The 24,978-nt window shown below is 33.5% G+C and overlaps 2 protein-coding genes across 2 annotated transcripts; one reads left to right on the top strand and one right to left on the bottom strand.

Moving 5' to 3' along the window:
* The first annotated feature begins 128 nt into the window (after nt 1–128).
* Nucleotides 129–901, top strand: LOC106715455 (coiled-coil domain-containing protein 115). Its single transcript, XM_014508747.2, has 2 exons — nt 129–242; nt 420–901. Exons 1-2 carry the CDS (start codon nt 224–226, stop codon nt 899–901), a joined length of 501 nt encoding a protein of 166 aa, XP_014364233.2. The 5' UTR covers nt 129–223.
* Nucleotides 902–3,646: 2,745 nt separating this feature from the next.
* LOC106715499 (glycoprotein 3-alpha-L-fucosyltransferase A) lies at nt 3,647–7,734 on the bottom strand. Its single transcript, XM_045682094.1, has 7 exons — nt 7,479–7,734; nt 6,962–7,104; nt 6,433–6,673; nt 5,509–5,706; nt 4,813–5,045; nt 4,523–4,694; nt 3,647–4,420 (listed from the first exon to the last, which is right to left on the bottom strand). Exons 1-7 carry the CDS (start codon nt 7,635–7,637, stop codon nt 4,253–4,255), a joined length of 1,314 nt encoding a protein of 437 aa, XP_045538050.1. The 5' UTR covers nt 7,638–7,734; the 3' UTR covers nt 3,647–4,252.
* Between the last annotated feature and the right edge of the window lie 17,244 nt (nt 7,735–24,978).

The raw sequence follows: 24,978 nt of genomic DNA on the forward strand, positions 1-24,978 counted from the left end.
ACGAATAACACGTAATCGTATAAATTTTAAGTAATAGATATATTTTTAACTTCAAAGAATAATGGGACACGGGCTTGACTAGCAACATTATAAATAATTTGTCTCTAGATCTAAATTGTCTTTGATTGTCAAAATCAAGTGATGTACTTGGACCAGGTTCATCAAATATATTTATTATTTGTCCAATTTTTATAAACATAATATATAATATATTGCGACAAGGATGGATTCAAAAGCAGAAGGTAATAAACATGTAATTGTTGAGTTCTTAATATTTTGTGAGTGTGGACGTTTATCTTTTATATAAGGAAAACTTTCTATTTTTCTGTATCTAATGTAGTCTCCAGTGATGATTTTTTAATAAATTCTTAGATACATTCTTACCATAAGGTATATAAAAAACCCCATTTATATTATAGGTATCACTGATAAAATTGAAATGGACACTGTTTGTGAATTGTTGGATAAAACTTTACTTCAACAACTACATTTGATGGAGGAGAAAATGAGATATGAACTTATTTTGGAATCAAACATCAAACACGGCAGCATACATCTTGCCAAGTCTAGATATATAATGGGCCATACTTCAGTCAGCATGGCTAGACTGCCAATGGAAGCCAGTCCTGAGTTTTCTGCATCAACTGTTTGTGAAGAAACAGAGATAGATAATAACAAGCAACTTCAGGTTGTAGAAAATAAAGATAGTAATACAGTAAATCCATTACACTGGTTTGGTATATTGGTGCCACAAAACTTACATGAGGCAAAGAAAGTCTTCCGGAGGACCGTAGATGTGGTTGTGGACTGTGTAAACTTGCAAATACGTTTACTTGAGAATATCAAGAATATGGAAGCTTTAAGACAATATAAAAAACTGTTGACAAATGATTTACTTTAAATATTTAGTGTATTTAATTACTTTACAATATTTATTAAATGTTAAATATAACATTTGTTACTTTTTTTTCAAACTTTTATGGTTTCAAAATATTTTTAAACAACCAGAATATGTTGTAATTTAAGGAAGAGGGATAAATAAAATAAACTTTTCTTTTTCAACAATCTATTCTTGATTTTACACAAATTTTTAAAACAATCAATCCTTGTAATATTGCAGATGTTGTATAGAATGGAATGGATTCAATTGTTATTTTTATTCACCAATATTGAATCGAGATAATTACAAAATTATTTTAAGCTGTTATTTCATTATCATACATAAATACAAAAACGTAGGTATTTATGTATAATTTTGATATATTTAATACTTAATGTAAACATTTATAACAAATTATTACATTGATAGCGCTACGTTTTGAGGCACGCGGTTGTACCAGGCGAGACTATTTTTACATATTACCTATGAGAACAAAAAGGAATGCTTGTCTTCGATAAGCTATGTCAATTTCATGTTTTATGATCACAGTTTATTGATGCAAATATTAAGTGATGAACTACACGTTTTCTTAACATAACCCGAAATACGAGGTACACATATGTACGTTATACTAACTGTCGCCCACGACTCCGTCCGCGCGGTATTAAAAAAAAACATAATAAGTAGCCTATGTGTTCTTCCAGACTATGATCTACATTTATGCCAAATTTCATCGAGATCCGTTGAGCCGTACTGGAGATACATTCAAACATACATCCATCCATCAAAACATTTTTTTTTATTCTAAAATGAATAGTTAGCAATGGTATGTTTTTAATTTTATACCGATCATTGAGAACTGGCTAATGCAGTATGATCTTATATAAAAATAAATAACATACAAAGCTAAATCGTATCTAAAATTAATTATGTTCAAATATTAGTATAAAGGAAAGAGTTAATGTTAACAAAATTATTTGTATGTAAAAATATATATAAGATGATTTTTTACGTACTGTCTTTTTTATAAATAATCTAGCTGTCGCTCGCGTCATCGTCGGCGTTGAATAAAAAAAAATCTTGATTAGTATTCTATGTGTTCCAACTTTTTAATTCCACATCTATGCTACAGCCCAGCGAGATCAACGGATCTTAGCCTTTCTGGAGATACTTAGTAATAAATATCCATCCATCCACCCATCTAAACTTTTGCATTTATAATATTAGTAAGGTAAAAAATTTTTTGCCGAACTGTCCGATGTTAATAAAACGTGTAGTGTAGTATAAATAATCGGTCGACAATATCATTTTGTGCTATTAAGTACAATCAATATATTATTACTAGAATAATTAAACAGGAACAATTTAAAAATTATTTAAATACAACGTAACTTAATTATATTTATAACTCTAGCTATTTACAAAATAATTCAGAGTTAGAAAAACACAATAACAAAACGTAGAAAATATCTAAGTACATGATTAACAGAAGAAAATACTTCTTGTAGAAGTCAAATATAAATTAATAACAAAATGCAAAGTTATTTTGTGCGAAATGTATTATAGACGATAATATTCTTTCGAATAATATTACTCAAAGTACAGAGCCTTGACTAGACATTACGTTGAGCTTTGGCAAAGAAAATTACGTGTAAAATTAATAAACAAGAAAATATAAATATGACATAGTACAATTTTATTACCTTCGTATTTTATTTTTCTTTACCCAGATTTTTTTATGTCCAGTGATTGGCTCAACTCCTACAAGAATCTTATGGAATGCCTCACAGACTATAAATTTATATTTTATAGTAACCACACATAATCATAATTTACAAAAAAAACACAAAAATGGACAAAAAAAGCCACTCAAAACAGATAACACTTAAAAAATTAAAAAGGTAACTGCTAAAATTAAGTTATAAACAAAAAAAAAATTACAGCATTATTTTCTTCTTCTTATTTCTATTTTTCTTGAATGTCCAATGGCACTGTTTGCTTTTACAGTTCCGTTTTATATTACTTCGTTTTCACCAATGTTTCAAATCAAAGAGCAACATACAATGTCTTTATTTACATATTAAAATATATTTTGCAATATTTTTATTAGCTAATCAGAATAAATTAACAACATTCAACCACAATCATCATGAACATTTACTTATGGACGCGAAAACGACATTTCTGAGCGACAAGGAATGTTTTTTTTATGCAAATAAACATCGTTCATTCACAACAATTGCTTCCAAAATCTAACGGAAGCCTACAAGCATTTATTGGCCACGCTTCAAAATGAAATCTATTCCTAATTTAACATTAAGATTTCTCTTTTTTAGCCCTTGTGCTAAGGACGCTTTAAAATTTTTATTTAATATTTTCTTAAAATTATTGATTCAATGTTTATTATTTTGAATTTGAACCAAAGAGGGTTTCGAGGTGCATAAAAAAGGCTGGTTGGCTTGTTTTCTCTATTATATTCAATTGTAACTTTTATACTATCTAAAATACCTTTATATTTTCAAGCGTGGACTTGACTAGGACGCCATTTTTCTACTAATCCACCTACCCCATGTTCTTCAATGCAATTTTTCTTTGGTTAATTACTCGTATTTTTAGGTTTCGACGATAATTTTAAAGTATTTCTCTCTATATTTGGTGTTACACATCGCCCTTACAATAATATTAAAATTTTATTTAAATCCACATACTACAAAACTAATAATTTTCTTTATTTAATATTTTTATAGTTATTTAGTTTTATTCCAAAGATTTTTTCAACATTTATTCTTCGATACTTGTCTTTTATTAGATTATATTTTAATTTAAGCCTTTTATTACTTAAACCTGGTGGGACACACATACAAACAGTAAGGTTTCATTAGAATACGCCAAATTGTCTGTTTTGACCAGATTTTAGTTTTTTTATACTTGGCTAAATTGTCAGTTTATGTATCGTCACTAACAATTAAGTCAGTACGTCACTAAAAATTTGATGCAGTTCGTGTCAGCCAAGAAAACTAGACTTTTTCATGAAACATGTAAAGTTTGTGCAGTTTTGTTGTTACAATAAAATCAAAACATTGTGCGTTTCGCATGTTTCTGTCTTGCCCAGGTTTGACCAAATGCAATATCTAGGTCGCAGTGTAGTGAAAAGATACGTCTTGTAGGATATAATTCTTATACATTTGTATATAGACGGGTTTTTTTGTGTGGGTTAGGTCCGACTCTGCAGCTTTTTTCTCTGAAATATTGTTTTACCAAACTAGATCAAACTGTTTGCCTGTTCAAGTTTAGCTGTTAGCAGTGTGTTAGCGAGCTGTGTACACGGCGATGGCCTAGGTTAATGTCAGCTTACAGACGGTGTATTGTGTACTAGACGAGGTCTCTGGCGGGTGCGCGCCAGTCCCCGCGCGTGCATGCGGCGGCGCGCCACCACGCCTGCACGTCCGCGTAATGCGCGCTGCGTTGCCGGCGCGCGCTCGCGTGCACCATCGCACAAACGCGACAGAAGAAGTACGTGTTTATAAATTCACCTGTACCCTGCAATTCAATATTACATATATATTAAACACCATGGGCGTAGTGTAGTAGTAGGGCGTAGTGTGTAGCGTAAGTGATCATTGAGTGTGGCAGTTCATTTACCTTCCATTTGAAGTAGGAGTTGTACAAGTTATCGTCTTCATCCAGCCGGTGCAGGTAGGCGGCGAGCTCCTCGGGTCCGGCAAACTCTTCGACGTGTATGTAGGAGTTGTGCGGCGCCACCGCCGCGTACTCCGCCGGACGCGCGCCCATCACTATCGGGAGTACGTTGTGTCTATGACACAAGGAGGTTATATTTAGTTTTTTTTTTAATTTTCACACTTGGTATGTGCCATATAGGGCGGCCAATCTGCGCTATCATATTTTTATGACTTAATATAACAACAACTCACTGTAATCCATTAACGAAGAACTTCTCTGTGATATAATCCCGACAGTTAGAGTTTTCGAATGCTAGATAGAACTTGTAGTCATTATCCAGCATCTCTAAACAGTTGGGGTCTGCGCGCGGGCAATGCCGCGAGCCGCACGCGCCGTAGATGTCCACTGATATGTGCTTCGCGAGTTGGCGCGCGTATTGCAGTCTACGGTTGCGTGCGTGACAGTTTGATACAAACCACGCTACCTACAAGTAATAATATGTGAAAACAAAATGTACGGAAAGATATAATATAAGAAGCCAACTGCTGCATTCTTAAATGGTCACATAGAATGTTCTGTCTGCGTAATTTTTTATGACAAACTTAAACTACACAAGTTTCAAAGTAATTTAATTACCGAGACAACAATGTTTTTATCTCTTTATCTAATTATAAAACGTTATAGTTGAATAGAAATAATAATTCTAGCAACGGATTCAATTCCTTTATTAAATCGAAATTCGAGATTTAAATCACTTCATAACGCGAGATTAATGACTAGTCTGATAGTAGAATCTGTACCAGAATTGAAACTTTTATACCTGTCCTGTAAAACATCAGAATGCTAGCCAATTATCCTTTTTTATTTCCCACCTTACTAAAAACATAGAATAATTTTTAGTCTTATTAGCTGAAAAGTTATACATTTTTAGTTTTTTTGCTTCATACCTTTTTAGTTTTATTAGCGGCGTAGTTCTTATCGAGTTGGTTGTCAGTGACACGTGGGTCGTGGTAGTGCCAGCGCTCATAGGGCGCCACAATGTCCGAGTCGCGCCTGTACGTGGCCGTCCAGTTGAAGACGTCGAGCGAGGCCGGCCGCAACGACGCCGTGTGGTACGGACATTCCAAATAGTACAGGATCCAGATCTACGACGTAATTTGTCAACTAAGATGTTTGTTTTTTTACATTTTATTACTACGTGAAGATTAACGAAATGACAAGAAGGTTTTCTGTCGGTATCATTAAAAATGTTTTATTGTAAACAATTTTTATTTTAGTAGATTATGTTTAATCTTAGACAATTTTGTTTCACAGGGCGTTTTCCTCCTCACTTTGATAGCCAAAACATATTAGGTATAGTTTTCTTAAGTAATAGATTAGGTCTTACGATAAGATTACTAGAAATATTTAAAAAAATTAGGAAATCATATAAATTAAACATATAAAGGTTTAGGATATTTAGGTACATTTAAAAATAAATGTTTTTTAACATTGGTGTTAATAATCTATGTGATAAGATATGAAGAATTAGTCTACAGTGGTATACGTTGAGTGTTAATTATCTTATCATTGGCAAATAGTATTTACCTTGATGAATAAATACTTTGCCTTTTAGAGAACAGTCAATTATTGTAAATTTTAAAATACATTTTAACATCTGCAATTACACTAATATATGTCACCAATCTAGTCGCTTTCATCGTACAAGCATGCCCAATTTTGGGACATAAAATTACCTTCTCTCTCTTCATATTATGCTCAAATTAAATGTAAGAGAAATACAAAGAGGAAATCACGTTATATGTATGTCTAAGAAATGAAGTCTTAGTATTGGAGCCTACTGTTTTATCTACGATGGTAAAAATAATTACCTGATTAGCAGGACGATTAACGTTGAAAGGAGTATGATGGTCTTTGAACAAGATGGCGTCAGCGGTTGCCGCCTCCCTGGTGTCCGCAGTGAGCGTGCAGCGGTCCACCGGACACTTGTTCCGGATGAACTCCGTCCGGCCGCCAGATACTCCCCACGTACCCAGCCCGTTGGCGAGTAGGATCCTCTTCATCGGTATATCTTCGTCCGTCGGCAATGTGTACATTAGCTGCTCGTAAATTCTGTAGTATAAAGAGTAGAGGATTATTTTTTATTAATCGAACATTAACGTCATTACCATGCATTTGGATGACTGGTATAAAAAAAAAGAAAGGAGGACTGTTTTTCTTTAGCTAGAGGAATAAAGGTATGTGTTGCTTTACTTGTCCATGTAGCTGAACTTGAGGTGTAACGAAACTATATTTCCAGATGTCTTGTAAACACGGTGGGTCCATTTCCTTAGGTGTGAAGGTACCTATTGTTGGTAAATTTTTATCCCTACGGCTACTAATAAATGTGTATTTTTTTACCTATCTTCACCGGGTGCATCTTCTGGGAAGACTTTTGCCTTGGGGTCATGCCGGCGCGGCCGCCGTTCACCGCCGCGCAGGAACCATTCACGCTGCGACGGCTCGCCGACATCTCGCTCCACTTCTTCTGCGGGTTCAGTTAGCTGTAAGAGACCATAATATGGAAGATTAAAAATACAATAGCCCAAAGGGTTTGGTGTAATCATTAGTATTGTATTAGTATTTAGTATTATAGTTATGTACAAATTGTGTCTGCAATATTAATGACTCTATGACGGCAAGGGATGGAAAGTTTTCTGATTGCTTAGCAGAAGACGATAGATGAATGGGTGAATTGGAGTTCCTTAACCATAGTAAGGTGCGTTTCTCACTGTGGATGAAGGTTAGTGTTTATCAACACCCATCTAGCAGCCCTTTGGCGACGGCGAGCGTTGACGCTCAAGTGGACGCTAAGCCGTTGCTGCTACGAGGCTCTACTTGGTGGGTCGAATCTTTAAAATTTGATGTGTATTGTAACCTGTAGTCGCGGTTCATCCCTGGTAGGTGGAGGCGAGGGCAGCCGCGACGGCGCGGTCAGCGGCGGCGGGCGTGGAAGGAGCAGCAGCGCTAGCGCTGTAAGCGCCAGCGGTAGCAGCAGTACGCCGCGCCGCAGCGCCCGCACCCCGCGCGCCCACATGCCCGCGCACCCCGCACACCTCGCCTCACCGCAGTGACCCGCCCATCACACAAACGCCACTGGGGTAACCATCACATCTATAGAACGTTAAGAAAAAGTGCCATGACGTTAAGAGGAGTTCAAGGAGGTTAAGAAAAAGTACCTCATAACTCATAACCACAATTGGCTTTGGAGCTAATAATATTTTCTATTAATTTGTTTAAATATTAAGATTTAGTGTTGTTTGAACACCTCGATGGGCATTACATACCATTTAAAATCTTTTTGTTCAACATTAACGCAACACAGATCCCTGTCTTTTAAATCTTTACAATTTGAGTAAGTAAATTATTATTTTTTTTTACAAAAAATACAATAAAGTGGAAATAAAGCATTAATGAGGTCTCATTTCCTTTTTATATTCATTTGGCGCTTCTAAGATTCATTAGACATTATGAATGCGAGCTTTTCATTGAGTTAGGTGCCGTCATTAAGTTCTAATTGGATCACAGATAGAGGTGACTTTTTCTACTTAATCTAACTTTTCATCAGGACCAGCTTTCCACCATTGTTTAAGCCAGAGATAGTCGCACCTAATGAGTTACGATAACTTTCAATAGCCTCTACTGACTATACTAATTAAGTTTTAAATTCCTTACTTTGTTTTACTAGGTGATCTCGACTTAATCATTAAATGAAATTGAATGGAAATTCGAAAATATTTTTTATTACCTATTTAATTAAAGAGAAAATAATTCATTTTATAGACGCAAGGGAATCTTAGTTGAGACCGTTTTATTCCCAAAGCCTTCACGTAACCGGAAAAATCTGCAGTCAGATGTGGATTTTACTATATTTTATAATATCGCCAGTGAGTCTATGGTGGAGTACACCATGAAATTAATAGCACTTCACTACATATCATTATTTTCAGTTATATTATAACAATTTAGATATAAATCGAAGTTTAAGATAACAACGTTTTGAGACATATTAAATTTCATTATGTTCGTTCGCTAACAGAAATATCCTCTTTGATATCGATACGTCTGACTTCAAAGGTTAAAGGATGAAGTTGGCAGAGAACTTTCATCTAAGTTTTCACCTTTTGTTTTGCTCAGCACTCGAGCTATGCGAGATTTTCAATCTGTGAAATAGAAAGCTGTCAATGTGAACGGGGCCTTGATGAAAAGTGGAAACAAAGGTTTCCAAGAATGAATGGATCTCAGTTAGAAAAGATTTCTACAGACTAAATACGACTTTTTCGGAAATATATTATAGAAGTTAACGGTTAAAAGTGACTTAAAGCAGTTTACGAAGTAAAAAGTTAGTATATATACGTGAATTCACAAAAAATCAAATATAAGATTAAATAAATACACATTTCATTACGGGTTAAGTTATTTTACAATCGTTTGGTGACTGTTGTTACTTCATACGTGTAATTTAAAATGTGTTCTTTGGTCGAGACAGACTATCACAGCAGCTGCCTTACTTTACTACAATGGAACTGATTGAAGTAGGTACCCTTTTCAACTTCAGTATATAACTGTTCTAAAGAAAAAAGAAAACAAAATAAGTCTAGTGTTCGTAGCAAAAATTATGTCACAAGAGTTTTAAGAAATGCTCGTTATTAAAGCGAGGTGTGAGCTTTAAAATACATTGTATACCGCTTTTTAAGAACGTAAAAATGCTACAAGAGTCGTTCTAAATAATAGCCTTTGAAAGTGGTCGGAAGTGTGTTTTTAAAATGCATTGTAAGTATAATATAATGCTTTTAAAAAGCATTACATGTTGTAAATATATTTCGTAAGAATAGTAATATTCAATATTTATTTTAATTTTAAACGCAATACTTTTATTATTTCAACTATTTAAACTATTATTCATTTAAACTATTATGGTACTTTATTCCCTCTTGATATTCTGAAGTATCCGTGTCAACGATTCAGAAGGTACAAAATGATAATTCTTTTCCTCTAACGAGTTAATTTCCCCTTCATAGGAAAATATGAATAAAAGGACTAGAATTTGGCCGACAGTTTGAAAAAGTGATAAACATATTTAAAGCGTGCGATTTATTTTTATCTTATTTGTGTTTTCAATGAACTTGTATGTTCATTGCGGTCGGCATGGGGGCGATAATCAGTATACCGTTTTGTAGTGAATACGGGCGTTGTTACTGTGAGTTTTGACTGCCGTAACACACATATTGTCATCCTTCACAATCTCTTCGACACGACAGAGATAACAATATGTGTCAATACAAATGTCAAAGCAGTGGAAACTCACTGTTTAAATGACGCACGATATAACTGTACTCATTTTTTTCGCATTTCGTTTAACGCGCAAGCGATAATTGCTTTTATATCTACTTTACTGTAATAATTATTTCATTCAGAGTGAATGTACACTGATTATTGCACTTGATATTAAATATACGTGATTTAGATTAATTTGTACAAAGCATCTTAAACATTTGAGAAATCATATTTTTAGTTGTCTATGGGCAGCTGTCACTTAGCTATTTGACCAATCGTCGCCTCAGTGCTTATTTGTTCTATCTACCAACGGTTACTTTTTCCAGTAGACACGTTTTTATCTTGATTTAAAAAAAAAAGCATTTGTTTTTAGATTCGAAAGTCTTTCTTAGTAAAATAGTTACCAATCAATAGATTTTTATAATTCTCATGTAGGGATGGTTATGAATTATACCTTATTTCACAGTTTATATTTGGAGATAGAACAAACATGCACAAATGTTATTACGAATATGGAGTTAGAACATTATCACATAAGAGATAGGCCAAAGTTATTGTTCCATTTTTGCGTGCTTGTTTGTTCTATGTGCCAAAAGTATATATAGGATGTTTATTTTTTTTAGCTGTCAAACTAACATTCAATATCATAACTCTCTCTCTTACTATAACAATACGTTTATTAATTGTTTTTATGAGTATAATAATATTAAGGGATTTCGTGCACTAGTTTACTACGACTTTGCCGTAGTGACCGCAGCGATCAGACTTTTATAGGAATGTCTCGCACTGTGCAGCAAAGATCTGCCTCTAGTTTGTGGTCGCTGCGGCCACTAGTTTGAATTATAGTTGCGAAATGCGCGAAATCCCTAAACCGACACCATTTTAAGGTTTTCAAAAGAAAAAAAAATTTTTGAGGGATTTTTTTTAATGATAAATGAATATTGTACTTATGACCTCCCTAATACCTTTAAAATTATAAAATCACTTTTGAGTTCTATCTTTGAAATCAAAGATAGGGATGTCAAAGATAAAACTCAAAAGTGCTATTACAATAATTTAAGGTATTGATGATCTCAGATTGGCACTTATTGTATTAGACAAGCGCCTCTGATTTACAATTTAATCATACACTGTTTAGGTTTATTTGAAAATCGAAAAAGAACTTATAATAGGTTGGGGAAAAAGTTTTTTCGCATTTTATATGAAAATTCAAAACATTTTTAACTTTTTGCCATCTTATAGGTAGGGACATGACTCCATTGCTATAGAAATTTTGGGGCTTCTGATCAAAAAACTGCGTCAAATAGTTTTGGCAGTCCTCATATCAGGTTCTTCTTATATATAAAATTCTCGTGTCACAATGTTAGTTACCATACTCCTTCTAAACGGCTTGACCGATTTTTATGTAATTTTATATCCATATTCAGTAGGTCTGAGAATCGGCTACTATCTATTTTTCATATCCCTTTTAAAAGTTTTTTAATTGCGCGCGGACGGAGTCGCGGGCGACAGCTAGTATTTACATATAAATTACTAAGTAATAATTAGTCACGAAGTAACTGGTGCGAGGTTGCAACGCAGTGAAAACACTAATTTTATACACAAGGAAAAGAAGATTCATCAGTTACAATACTGACAAAGCCTAGAGCTTGACTTTTGAACGTTAGGAAACGAAGGTGGTATTGGGCTTAAGGTTTGAATTAATAATTCAATTTATTTGTATATAATGCTTATTACTATTATTAGATATTCTTAAAAGTACAAACATTGTAATAAACAGTCAAGGACAGTTCAAGGTTATACTGTGACAAGACAGTGTTTATAAAGAAGGTCGAGACTTCGTGTTCCTGAAGTGTTAGCACCCGAGGCACAAAAATCATTTTCCACATTGTTTCTAGGCCACTGTTACTATTGTTAGTCTGTATTCCTTTTACGTTTTCCCTTAAGTTTTACAACTACAGCTAGTAGCTCTAAGAAAACAGTGACACTAAGTATTTAATTACTGTAATCTATAGGAATTATTTAGGTTCGAGGCCAATATTCCAAATTATGAGTATGTTGCTATATGTAGAGGGATATGTTAAATAATATAGTTAATCCATCCTATTTCTAGATTATTGAATTGTAACGGGAAAGACCAGAGTGAAAATTTTTATTAATAAATATTTAATTAATTCATGATACATCTATAGAATAACATAGATAACTTAGAATACATTAACATTGTTAATCAAACTCGTTCATGTGAAATGCAAATTTCGTTGTATGCGCGAATTTGCCTATCGCAAATTCGCGCCACAAACAGCCTCCGCATTTCAATTGTTACAAACACTAAAATAGATAAGGATCAAACTATGTTTATGTTAGGTATTAAAATAAACCCGAGGTTCTAACTCCCAAGGATCTGTAAAGAATAATCTCTTGAGAGATTGTAGAGCATCCTGCGTTGGTTGGAATAGAGTTCTCGCAATAAAATTAAGCGCTCCCAAATTATAATATTTGCTTGCAGTTTATGCATCCGAAAGAATTTTTTGTGCTTTTGTAATAAATTTCAAAACCTAAAAGTGATGCGAATGTTACGGTTCAGGTATTCTGTTTGCATTAAACAATGCTTTCGTTGTTCGTGTGCATAGATACCTGCTCGCTCGTTATCTATATAGAGTAGGATCGGGCGCATTCTACGCACGATAAAATGTGTAATCCATCCACACCACGTCCATACACGTTGTAAATAGGGCTGCCACATATTTAGGTTTACGGGTTTGATATTAATTTTGTTCAGGTTATGCAATACAAGACTCTAGATGACGACCAAGGAATCAAGGGTTGACAAGTGTCACTGGTCGTCGCTTTTTTTGCTTCTAGTGTTTGGATCTACGGTTATTGAAAACAGGCAACCCTACTTATTTACTATTGATAATCATATCCGTTTAACATAAGTTTATTTATCGATAACTGTCTCAAATGTGTTCCTATTTATACGTATACATACATATATTTTATAATAACAGGAAAGATATCTAATATATAAAATTCTCGTGTCACTGTTTTCGTCACCGTACTCCTCCGAAACGGCTTGACCGATTCTCATGAAATTTTGTGAGCATATTCAGTAGGTCTGAGAATCGGCCAACATCTATTTTTCATTTTTTTTTAACTGCGCGCGGACGGAGTCGCGGGCGACAGCTATATTTAGTATAAAATAAAAATGATACATAATATAAGTAGGTTTCGAAATACCACGAGAATTGAAATGACTATTTTTTAACCAAATATTAATAATTTACAATAAATTTGTCAAAGTTTTATGTCACGGAAACCAAACTTTTTTATCATCAGACTGACTGTAATCATAATTTAAATTCTGCCAATATGGCGGTGATAAACGTTTGTCAATTGTCACCATATTTATATTGATGTATGTACAGCCTCGGACGTGTTACAATTGTGATTAGGAACTTACGGATAAAGCTGGTATTACACTGAAGCAGAAAAGACGAAATAGCATACAATCAAAATAAAAACAATAGGTAAATACATACCTACTACTTTTAGGTAGCAGATTAACTATTTTTAATAAGGTATTCTATTAATAAACATAAGTACTTTGCAACTTATATTGAAGTTACGTAGGTTCTTTAAAATTAATATCACCGCTTAACTATTGGAACTATATTTTAATCTGAAATAACGTTTCCAAGTCAAATTTAAGATATAAATAAGTAGTAGCTAAGTGTAAACATACCTTTAGCGTTTAAACTGTAACCGATGGCTTATTCTACGGTTATTATGGTGAAATGTTTCAAGGTTTGTTCACATAAATATGTGCGGAACTAATTTAAATTCTGATAAGTATGGCATACAAAGCAGACTTAACAAAAGGCCACCAGAACGTATGACAATAACGTGGTAGACAAATTCATACCAAAAACATGTGTTATACATTTATTAAACTGCATGTTGTAACATTTAAGTGCGAAGCATTGACGGGTAGACAGAGATGATATGACAACGCTTCTTGACTAACCAATACATTATACTAGTCTAGTACTACAAGGTAAAATAAAGTACTCCTAATGCCGTCTTCCTTAATGTCTGTCTAAGGGCGCATTTTCATTAGTTATTAACTCGGTCGTATGCTGGTAGTCTCCGCATACGTGCTAAGGATTTATGAAAATGCGACTTAACACTTCTCCTTACAGTACAATTCTAATAAGTTATATAAATTAGCTTTAGCATAATTTATTTTTTTTCCTTTTTATGTACGTAGCAATAAATATAAATTTTCCTCAAAGTAAGTATAGACTTATCCAATTAGTGTAGAAATAAAAATTAGGCATTATTGTAGGCATTGTTATCATGAAATTAATACTTGATTACCAAATTTTGATTATTATGACGATAACTGTAAATTATGAAGTAAAACGATTAAATCATCGATAAATCAGTAACGTATCTCTTTCTAAAAGGCCGACAACGCATCTGCATTTCCTCTGGTGTTGCGGAGGATTAATTTGGTGTTCATGCCGCTCGTTTGCCCTTTTCTATTATAAAATAATCGTGGAATTTCAGTAATTTTGTATCATATTTCTGAACATATGGTAAAATATATCTTCTAGCTTTAGCAGATGCAGAAAGACCAAGTTTCGAGAGAGGAAAATGGGTTTGTTTTAATAAAATTAAGATTCTAGATGCATAACACAGTCTATATCAAAAAATATATACAGCGGTCAGGGTTGAAATTCGTGCTCGGAAAGGCCAAAATGACAATATTTATTTAACAATTATTTTCCTTAAGGAAATACGTCTCTACACAAGCGTTTTTTACCTACTACTGGGATTACTTAAATTAGTTCAATGTATACCATTTTAATGGTAAGAAAACGAATTGCATGTTATCGCCTTGTTACGACGGACTTGTTAACTAAACTGCGATCCGGCGCACGTAACCCAATCATAAAACAAACGGTAGCGTTACTACGTAGCTGCATACAAGACTATTTATTTCTTATCAATTTATCAAAACTCCAAGAATCAAATTTTTCTGCTTTGAAGTTAAAAAAAGTTTGAATAAAATATTTCTACAAATAAATTGATGACTAGCAGTTAAGTAAACAGATAATATTATTTCAATTTAAGAATGAATTTAATAAAATAGTTGTACTTAGTGTAAAAAAATAAAAGGTTTAATTTAAGGAAATGGGAACACAGGAGGGAAATCATCTTGGGGAAAGAATATTATACAAATCATAAAAGGCTAAGTAAATCTCCGGAACAAATTCTTAAAGTAACATTTAAATGTATTTTATTATTTTAGTTAATGTAACACAAATAATACAAACTCTTTACTATGTAGTAAATATTACGCTAATAAACTCAGCGGTAGTCATTACTACGATCATTAACAATAGTTTCAAGGATTTACAACTATAGTAGCCAATAGAAACGAAACAATCAATGGTTTGTATTTCTAGTTATATAATATTCTGTCCATTAAAGTGGCTGTCTTTATTTAAACAGGCTTTAGTAAAAAGGTAAGAACTGTTGATATTTTAAATATGTTATTTCGAAGTAATCATGGTTCCTTAGTTACGTTACATAGTTAGGTTACATATTTATTTTAAATGATTATATGAGTAATTTAAATTTCTCTCCTAAGTAAGGTTGGCGAAAGACAGACGGCCGGTTGTAAAAAATTCAACCAAAACAATACGCACCGACTCCACGTTAGTGGGATAAGGCCAGGAAGACGATGATGATGATAATTCCTAATGAATAAATAAAAAAAAATAAAGTTGCAATTTTAATGTTAGCTTTAATAAAATGCATACATTTACGTGAAATCAAAAGCCACATATATAACCCAAAGTACTATACACAGTCTCATATATTTCAGCAACATGAAGTAGCCTAGGACTCAACGGTTGGAATTAAAATACAACAATGGGCTCTTAATGAATATTACTGCAGTTTGTTTAATAATGCTGTTGTAATTCATATAACTACGTATTAAAATAATATGAAAACAATTATGTACGAATTATTTTTTTGATAGAATATTTAATACATTTAAAAAGAATAAGTTGAAGATCGAGGTATCTTTTAACTTGTATTATTTCTGGATTGTCATAGCAATAAACACAAGGCTCAATTGTAGTTGGGCTTTGTGTTTGTACGATACTCAGATTTCTCAATATTTTTACCTCTCAATGATAATCGCATTTTCCGCTTTTACCTGTGTATATTCACACAACGACAATTACGATAATGATAGTTTAAAATGTAACAAAGGAATAGGAAAAGATGCTAATACATGCAAGTTGTTTACTGATAAGCTCTACAGTGTGAAACACTAAATATCATAGAAAATAGATAACAAAAGTTTTTTCACGCTATTCGCATTGTTTAAACAATTGAAGAATTAGATTTCCAGTTTTACTCACCCCGTCTATTTTTATTTTAGTTTCTGTTACCGCCTAATTATTCATACAACGTTATTTTAAATTATGCCTATTATTTAGAATTACGCCTGCCATATTTGTCAAATAACGCGTCAAAGTAATTAGTAATGCGGTTAAGTTGCAGTCAGAAGCAAATAATACATATTATGTAGCTAATTTTAAAACGGAAAACATATTACACACACGTTTTAAATTGTGGGCGCTAAATGTTGATTGAGTCTCATTATGTGATTTAACAAACAAAATACGTACATATATAAAATGTACCTATTCAATTGTATTAAATCTGACATTCCTTAATTACGAAATTGGATTGAAATTAAACACTTCTAGTACTAAAGAAAATGTATATGACGGCGTATCCGCCAAAGTCAAATGACTGGTTGACTTTTTCAGCCGAGCGAAGCGTCACTGTCGATGGTTGTGAGGGCGGCCATTGAACAGTGTTGTTCGAGACGGCGCCCGCGCACCACGCTTGCGACGAATCGCTTAGCATCTAATTAACAAATTAAATCTACCGCTTAATTAAGTTAATGTCGCGTTGGTTAGACACTACAGTGTTCATTCCACTGTGTATTTTTGGTTACTTAACCCTTATTAAACAACTGCGATTGCAACAAGGACTCGTGATCTGTTCACGCCCACCTGCCGACATACCTGCTTTTATACTCGCACAATATAATTTCTGATGAAGGCCCTCCTGCCCCTTCATATACAAATAAGCTAAGACGATTACATTGGTAGATGTACAGTAAAAAGCAAAAGCGATCACCAACTTCATTTGTCATTAAATCTCATATCAGCGCTTCGGAATGTGTTTACGTGGATCTATATTTATGTTTTTGTTTGTTGCGTTCAGATATAATACATACTGAGTCACCTGTAATGTGTGGTAAAAGTGGCACGCTACACTGCATCTGTTTAAGAAGATCTACAACTTTATAGACTAAGTCGATTATATTAATTTCTTAATATAATAAACGAATTTTAGAGTTTTCAGTTCGAGTACTATGAAAAAATTTTAAAAAACCAATGAACGAGGAAAGGATTTCATGGATTTCCGGCTTTTTATCATTTGATATTTTAATCAATTTTTATTTCAAAAATTGTTCAAAAAAATTTTGAAAGTATTGAAAAACATTTTACGCGATCTATAAAATAAAGTATCAAAGTGGAGCAATCGCGGTCAACTTTAAAGCAGTTTGTCGTTCGTTCGACTCGGCGGCTCAGGAGATTTTATATCTGGTTATTTTTATAACCTTTATTCTACATTTTCATCGAAACGTTTATTTTAAGGCGTTAGATTAAGTATACATTTCAGGAACTTTTCTATTACAGCAACAAACTGTCAGTTTAACTAATTTTACACGATTAAATCTTACTTATATTGAATGTTAATGTAAATGCGAATGTTTTGATGGATGGATGGATGGATGTTTGTTTGTAGGTATCTCCGGAACGGCTGAACGGATCTTGATGGAATTTGGCACAGATGTAGAACATAGTCTGGAAGAACACATGGGCTACTTCTTAAGTTTTTTTAATTCCGCGAGGACGGAGTCGCGGGCGACAGCTTCTATATTATATTATGATCAAAATAAGTAATTCTTGAGTATGTCAAGTAACGATGTTTTTATCGGTACTTAAAACTGAGACTGTGACATAAAACTTACAAAATTTGTGCCTAAAAGAATTTGGTAGGTATTTAAATTCATATCATACGAAACAAACCAATAACATTTTGTCTGATTGAATGATTTGTGTAGAAATTAAGGCAATTATTTCGTTTGTTTTCCAATCATTATTGTTTGAAAAAAATAACCACAGAATTACCATACATTCTAAAATTAATGACTTAAATAACTCTGAAACTATCGGATGGAGCATTTTATGTTCAAACATTCTTATGCTGTTGTAAATGCAGTGTTAATGTGTCTTGCTACTTTCAGTGGAAGACTGGTGACCTGGTTTTATGAATGTAACGCTTTGTATGTTTTGCTTTGTGAGTTAGCGAGTGACATTTTATCGAAGGGCCCTTAATCAGAATGGTGTGAACTGACATGTAATGTGGCATACATTTCACACGATGTACAAACTCTATAGATAAATAGAAAGTTACAATGAATAAAGCTTTTGAGTCAGTTCAATGTGAATGAGAGAATTACTACATTTCAAGTTGGATATATGTACACTTTATTGTAGGACATTCAATCGCGAAATTATCGGATTTTTGTACAGCAAATTTCACCTCACGTTTTAGCTCACGGTCTCCTTCTTCGAAAGGTAAAAACCGACTATTATGTAGTCGTTCATGGTCAGAAATATAAATCATTCGTAAGTGGTCAAGGTCATTAAGTGACGTCATTAAACAAAAGTTGTTTAATGACGTCACTTAATGAAATGTTAAGTCATTGGATGTTCGCAATGTGAATACTTATCGATGAAGGTGTCAACGTATAGATACATTGTATGCATATAAAAACGAGTACCGTACACATAACAGAAAATAAGTAAATATTCCTGCGAATTTTCATTTATCACGGTCATTGTATATATATATCGATGGGTAGTTGGAATAATGTCGCAATGGATATTGCGACAGTCTTCGGGTTAAGTCAGATTCGGTATCTACGGACCTAAATACACCTTATATATTTTTTTTACTTAATTCTGATGAAAAATGACAAAAATAGAAAAATCACTTTGTACATTAATTGTTTGTTCCTGGTAAACGTTTAGAAAAATATTACTGGAACAATACGGTTATGTTGAAAGTGAAATTTTTGTTTCAATTTTAGACCAGCAGTTGTAATTACGGCTTTCTTCCAGGGAATAAAACATGTAAACATTAAACGCACTATACATTACTGTACCTACTTTGATGTTAACAGATTCGCACTAAACATTGCTGTACCTACTAAACTATCGTTGAGTCGTTACTCAATGGCAGCAAATATTAAATCACGCACAAGACTACCAAACTATAGTTATTTTATTTGTATTACTGAAGATAATAATCTACAATAATTATTTTACAATTTTATAGTCATCTGTTCATGATTCGAATTAATGTACCTGTGTCAAAATTTTTGTTTTCTGATATTTTACAAATGACATGTACTTAAATCATCATCATCATCAACCTGCCCTTATCCCTATGGAGGGTCGGCACAGTATGTACTACTCCTCCATACATCTCTATCAGCCGTCATATCTGAATTTACCCCCTTCTTACGCATATCCTCTTTCACACAATCCATCCATACTTTTTTTGGTCCTCTACCTTTATAGCCATCCACATTCAATCTCATTACTTTTTTGTTTATATGATTATCATCCCTCCGCATAACATGTCCAAACCACGCTAACCTTCTGCTCCTCAATTTCTCGATAACTGGCGCTACTTTCAAACTTCCTCTGATATGCACATTCTTAACTTTATCTTTTCTTGTCACACCACACATCCATCTTAGCATACGCATCTCAGCTACATGCAATCTTCTTTCATCCGAAACCTTGGTGGCCCAACATTCAGATCCGTACAATAAGACAGGTCTTACGATTGACTTGTAGATCTGTCCCTTAAGCTTGGGTGGCATTCCTGGATCACAAGTCACACCGGTGACCTGTCGCCATTTCATCCAACCTGCATTTATTCGGCTTTTCACATCCCGGTCAACACCACCATCGTATTGGACGAGTGAACCGAGGTACTTAAAATCGGAGCAGGTTGGTAGGTCAACACCATTTAAAGCGATTGGAGAAAAGCTGGTCGGACCACCAAAATCGCAGAACAAATGTTCAGTTTTGGTTCTGCTGATTTTAAGACCAGCTCTCTCCAATTTATCTCGCCATTTTTCCAACCTGCTCTGCACCTCGCATTCATCCTCCCCGACAAGCACGATGTCATCAGCATAAAGCATACACCAGGGTGCTTCCTCCTGTATGTCTGATGTTAGCGCATCCATTACCAGGAGGAAGAGATACGGACTTAAAGCCGAACCCTGGTGTAGGCCTACCGAGACACCAAACCTGTCACTATCGCCAACAGCGGACTGGATGTGTGTATTGGCTCGACAATACATAGAACGAATAAGTTGCAGGTATTTCCCAGGCACTCCTTTCACTTTCAAAGCCCACCACAAAACCTTCCTCGGAACCCTATCGTATGCTTTTTCGAGGTCTACAAACACCATGTGCAGGTTTTTATGCACACGCCTATATTTCTCGCAAAGTTGGCGAATAGCAAAAATGGCATCCGTAGTCCCCCGTCCTGGTGTAAACCCAAATTGGTTCCGAGTTACCTCACTCTCCTCTCTTATTCTTCCGTCCACCACTCTCTCCCAAGCTTTCATACTGTGTGACATGAGCTTTATTCCTCTATAGTTGTTACAGATTTGTACATCACCCTTGTTTTTAAAAATTGGCACCAGCGAACTCCTACACCACTCATCTGGAATCACCTCTTCCTGTAACAACTTGTTGAAGAATAGAGTCAGCCACACCAATCCGTCCGCCTTTAGGAGCTTCCATACCTACACTGGTATTCCATCCGGCCCAACTGCTTTTCCGTTCTTCATACCTTGCACCGCTTTCTTTACTTCATCCACGCTAATCTCTTTCACCATACCAATATTAACCGGCACTTTTTCCAACACTCAAAATAATCCTTCCAACGCTGTTTAATATCATTATCATCCGCCAATACATTTCCTTCATCGTCTTTAATACACTTGATGTGGTTTACATCTCTTGCATTCCTTTCTCTCTCTCTTGCTATACGGAACAGGCGTTTTTGTCCCGGCGGGCTGTTCAGGGATTCATATAATTTATCTTGTGCCTGTGCCTTAGCAGTTGCGATGGCTTTCTTAGTAAATGACATGTACTTAAATGTCGCAGATAATATATATTTATTAACACCGAAATACGAGTAAAACATAATGGTGACATTTTAGAGAAATTTACACGTTTAGACGTTGTTTCTACGTATTCTACAGCTGAATCTGCAACTCTTCCTGAATTACAAGGAGCTTACAACGAACCGGTTCCTGTGTCGAAAGCTCTGTACTCTGATCTACTGAGTCTTTGTAACAGTCATGATATTCCACAATATTATCACGATTTCTATAAATCTTTGGCATGTGGAACCGACGAAGCTGGTGATGTACAGGATCCGCTACAGGAGTCAAGTCTTTAGACGTGATTTTGCTTTAAATATTTTGGTACCCAATTTTTTTATTATGTTAAGATACTACGAATGTTGGTTTAGATGAGTTTATTTCCTACAGTTCCTAATAAACTAGTCTTAGTTTATTATAATTAGAGTAGGTACATTTTATAAAATAATTTAATTTAAATAGCACAAGTTTTAAAGTTAAGCATAAGTACCTTTTTTATTAGGAATTCTTAATTTTCATGGATAATATAAGTAAAAAAGTCTTATAAAGTCACGAATTTGTCATTTTAATTATGCTACTTTGATTCAATAAAAGATTGTTTAATAATAACATAATGCTCTTTTTTCTACCACTTTAAATGATCCATTCTTATATTTCTAGTAAAAAAATAATAATAATAAAAGCACTGTCAATAAAAATAAGATATTCACGCAAAGATAAAAGATTTAAAAAAAACATACAACGATGAATATACAGTAAAATATGGATACCGTCCACAAAACGCTCATCAAGTTCAAGGAATAAGAACACAAACTATGGTTACTGTATCCATCGTGTATCCTATAATACACTGAAAAAAGCTGTAACATATTATTACTGTATCAACATTCATTTTTTATTTTCGTGGAACAAAGCTGTAAGTGACTATTATGGGAACAACCTTTCGACATAAATAGTAGCAATATGATCTTTACCGATTTTTTCCTATTTGGATAAAATATACAATCTTGTAACTGCAACAGTACTTTAGGCAAAAAATAACGAACAAGGTGACATATAATTTATTTTAAGATATACAGTGGTTTTATAGTTATTCCATAATTTCATTAAATATTTTTTCCTGAACATTTTCATTTTTACGATTGCGGCTTTATTCCCGGTACCCATCGATATGTATATTTTTCTTCTCGTACAACCAACTAATATAAAATTATATTATTATCCCTATGGATAATAATATAATTTATTATTATCCCTATGGATAATAATATAATTTTATATTAGTTGGTTAAAGGTTCTTTTAATATCGCTTTTCTATCCTTGTGTGCTTAATTACTGAAAGTCGTATTTGTCTTTAAATCCTTTTACAGATGCGTCAACTATATTCTTGCTTCCGTAGTTTAATAATTTTTTCCCCAATAATTGCTTTAGATTTAGCGAATTAAGAAAAAATATTGTAGTAAAAAAAGAAACAAAAAACGTGATGTAAAACTAAACAGAGTATCTTAGGGCCTATTTGGTTGCATGCTTTAGATAGCTTAGAGGACGTACACGTAAAATATTTACAAAGTTGGAGCATGTTACGTAAACAAACTGGCTGGTTGATTCTGCGATCGATATTTACCAATGTGCAATGGTTCAACAAGGTTTCTTTACTAAATCAGTTACTGGTAACTAGTTTTCATGTCTTATAATCATTTTTAATATCGTGTTTTATTTCAATCAAATAGAACAAATAAAATGACTACTGCGTAATGGTAGCAAGACTCTAATTAAAGTTGCTCTAAGTATATTAGTCTTTACTAACCCTTGGTTTCTAAAATCAAAATCTTGTACAAAACAGATATAACAATATGTTTTAAACTGGGATTTTAGTCTCAGAAACCGACGGTAAAACGTTTACAATAAAAAACTTATTAGTGATTGCTTCTATTCGCAATAGACCGCATACGTTACATACCTTTGTTCCTTTTCTTTGCTCTACTTAAAAAAAGACCGCTTAATAGAATGATGCTTTTTGCTTTGAATAAACACCGCTAAGAAAAACCATTGACAGTTAGCAATTTGAAAATTTAGCACATTTAACAACTCGGGTTATTAAACTTTGCATAACGTAACTTAACTATTCAACTGATTTTTTTAGTACTGAGGTAGAAATTAAAATTACTTCAGTAATTCGAATTCGTGAACTGCTTTTGTATTATTTTTAATCACAGTCGTATAGATTTGTAGCTCTTTTCAATTATTATTCTGTTACTTTATTATTCAATCATTTTAAATTTTAACTTATTGCCGTATGAGTAACGTACCGTGCCGGCTTGAGTAATGCACCTATACGTTGTCGTTTAATTATTCCATTTTAGCTACGTAACCTATCTAGTAAAGACGAGTTAATAAAAATGTATCTTTTTTACATAATGTAATTTCCAGAATATTCATAATACTAGCTTTTACCCGCGACTCCGTCCGCGTGGAATAAAAAAAATAGAAAACGGGTAAAAATTATCCTATGTCCGTCTCCTAGTTCTAAGCTACCTCCCCATCAATTTTCAGCTAAATCAGTTCGACCGATCTTGAGTTATAAATAGTGTAACTAACACGACTTTCTTTTATATATATAGATATAGTTGCCAAACAAAGTTAGTTACCAACTATCGATATCGACTGACTTTTAACGTGACTGACAAAACCTATAATTTCCACAGACTAAAAAAATAATTAGATAAGAGGAAAAATAAAATAAATTGTTTGAATAACATTATGGACTTAGTACCTATGTAATAGTGATTAGTACCTATGTAAAAAACGATTCGAAACCCAAAACAATACCAGTACTGGTTCAAAAGAATAATTTTGCATTATCATTTATAGCACTTAAAAAAAGCGCAGTTACAAATCGCCAGACATTTAAAACATACATATATCAATAGACAGGACAACTCGAAACAAATCACTCGCTTAAAAAGATGTACCAATGGTACAATTATATTTGACATACCAAAACATGACCTGTTTTTTATTGTATTCAGTGATTATGATCAAAATATTTGAAAGGAAGAGCTCGTAATGTCCGCTCTATAACTATATTATACCTGCATCCAAATATCTGCAAATCGCACATTTCGTTGCGAGTCGTTTAAAGGTTAGAGTCCCTTAGTCTAGGTTTCTCATACTGAATTAACACTAAGGGTCACGGTTAGTGTCCATCACGACCAAGTGTGTCTATTAGATGTATGAGCTTTTATAATTTTAGTTCAGTTTATTAAAATTGTTTTTAAACCCGACTGTTCTTTATTAATACGGTCTTGCATATATGCATTTGAATTATTTAATGTTCTATAATGTCTATGAAATACACTATGAAGAAAGCTTATATTACGTTATGTAACATTTAACGTAATTCAAGCTTTCGCGCAATATGTTTTATAGTGATTACATGATCGATCATTGATGTTTTTTTTGTATTTCGGACGTGCGATAATGTATTTAGAATAGAATGTCTGTTATGATGTATTGTATAAAGGCTTACACTAAGCCATAATATAACTAGCTTGAATATTTTCATGTTACTTGAAAATAAAATTTTCATAATTCTTGCACCAATACATCGGCTATTTTCATCAGTTCTTGATATTGTATTATACAAAATATTTAATTCTCGAATTAAAACCGAGATTCTTACATTACTAAGCAACAAGGCGAACCATATTACAGCCAAGAAATACCTTTGAGAATGCGGTAA

This window comes from Papilio machaon, chromosome 18 (assembly GCF_912999745.1).
Source record: "Papilio machaon chromosome 18, ilPapMach1.1, whole genome shotgun sequence".
Classification (NCBI taxonomy): domain Eukaryota; kingdom Metazoa; phylum Arthropoda; class Insecta; order Lepidoptera; family Papilionidae; genus Papilio; species Papilio machaon.

Coding starts and splice junctions, on each gene's coding strand:
- LOC106715499 (XM_045682094.1), bottom strand. CDS start 7,637: ATGTGGGCGCGCGGGGTGCGGGCGCTGCGGCGCGGCGTACTGCTGCTA. Junction 7,105..7,478: donor GGGATGAACCGCGACTACAG/GTTACAATACAC, acceptor GGTCTCTTACAG/CTAACTGAACCCGCAGAAGA. Junction 5,046..5,508: donor CCGCTAATAAAACTAAAAAG/GTATGAAGCAAA, acceptor TATTACTTGTAG/GTAGCGTGGTTTGTATCAAA.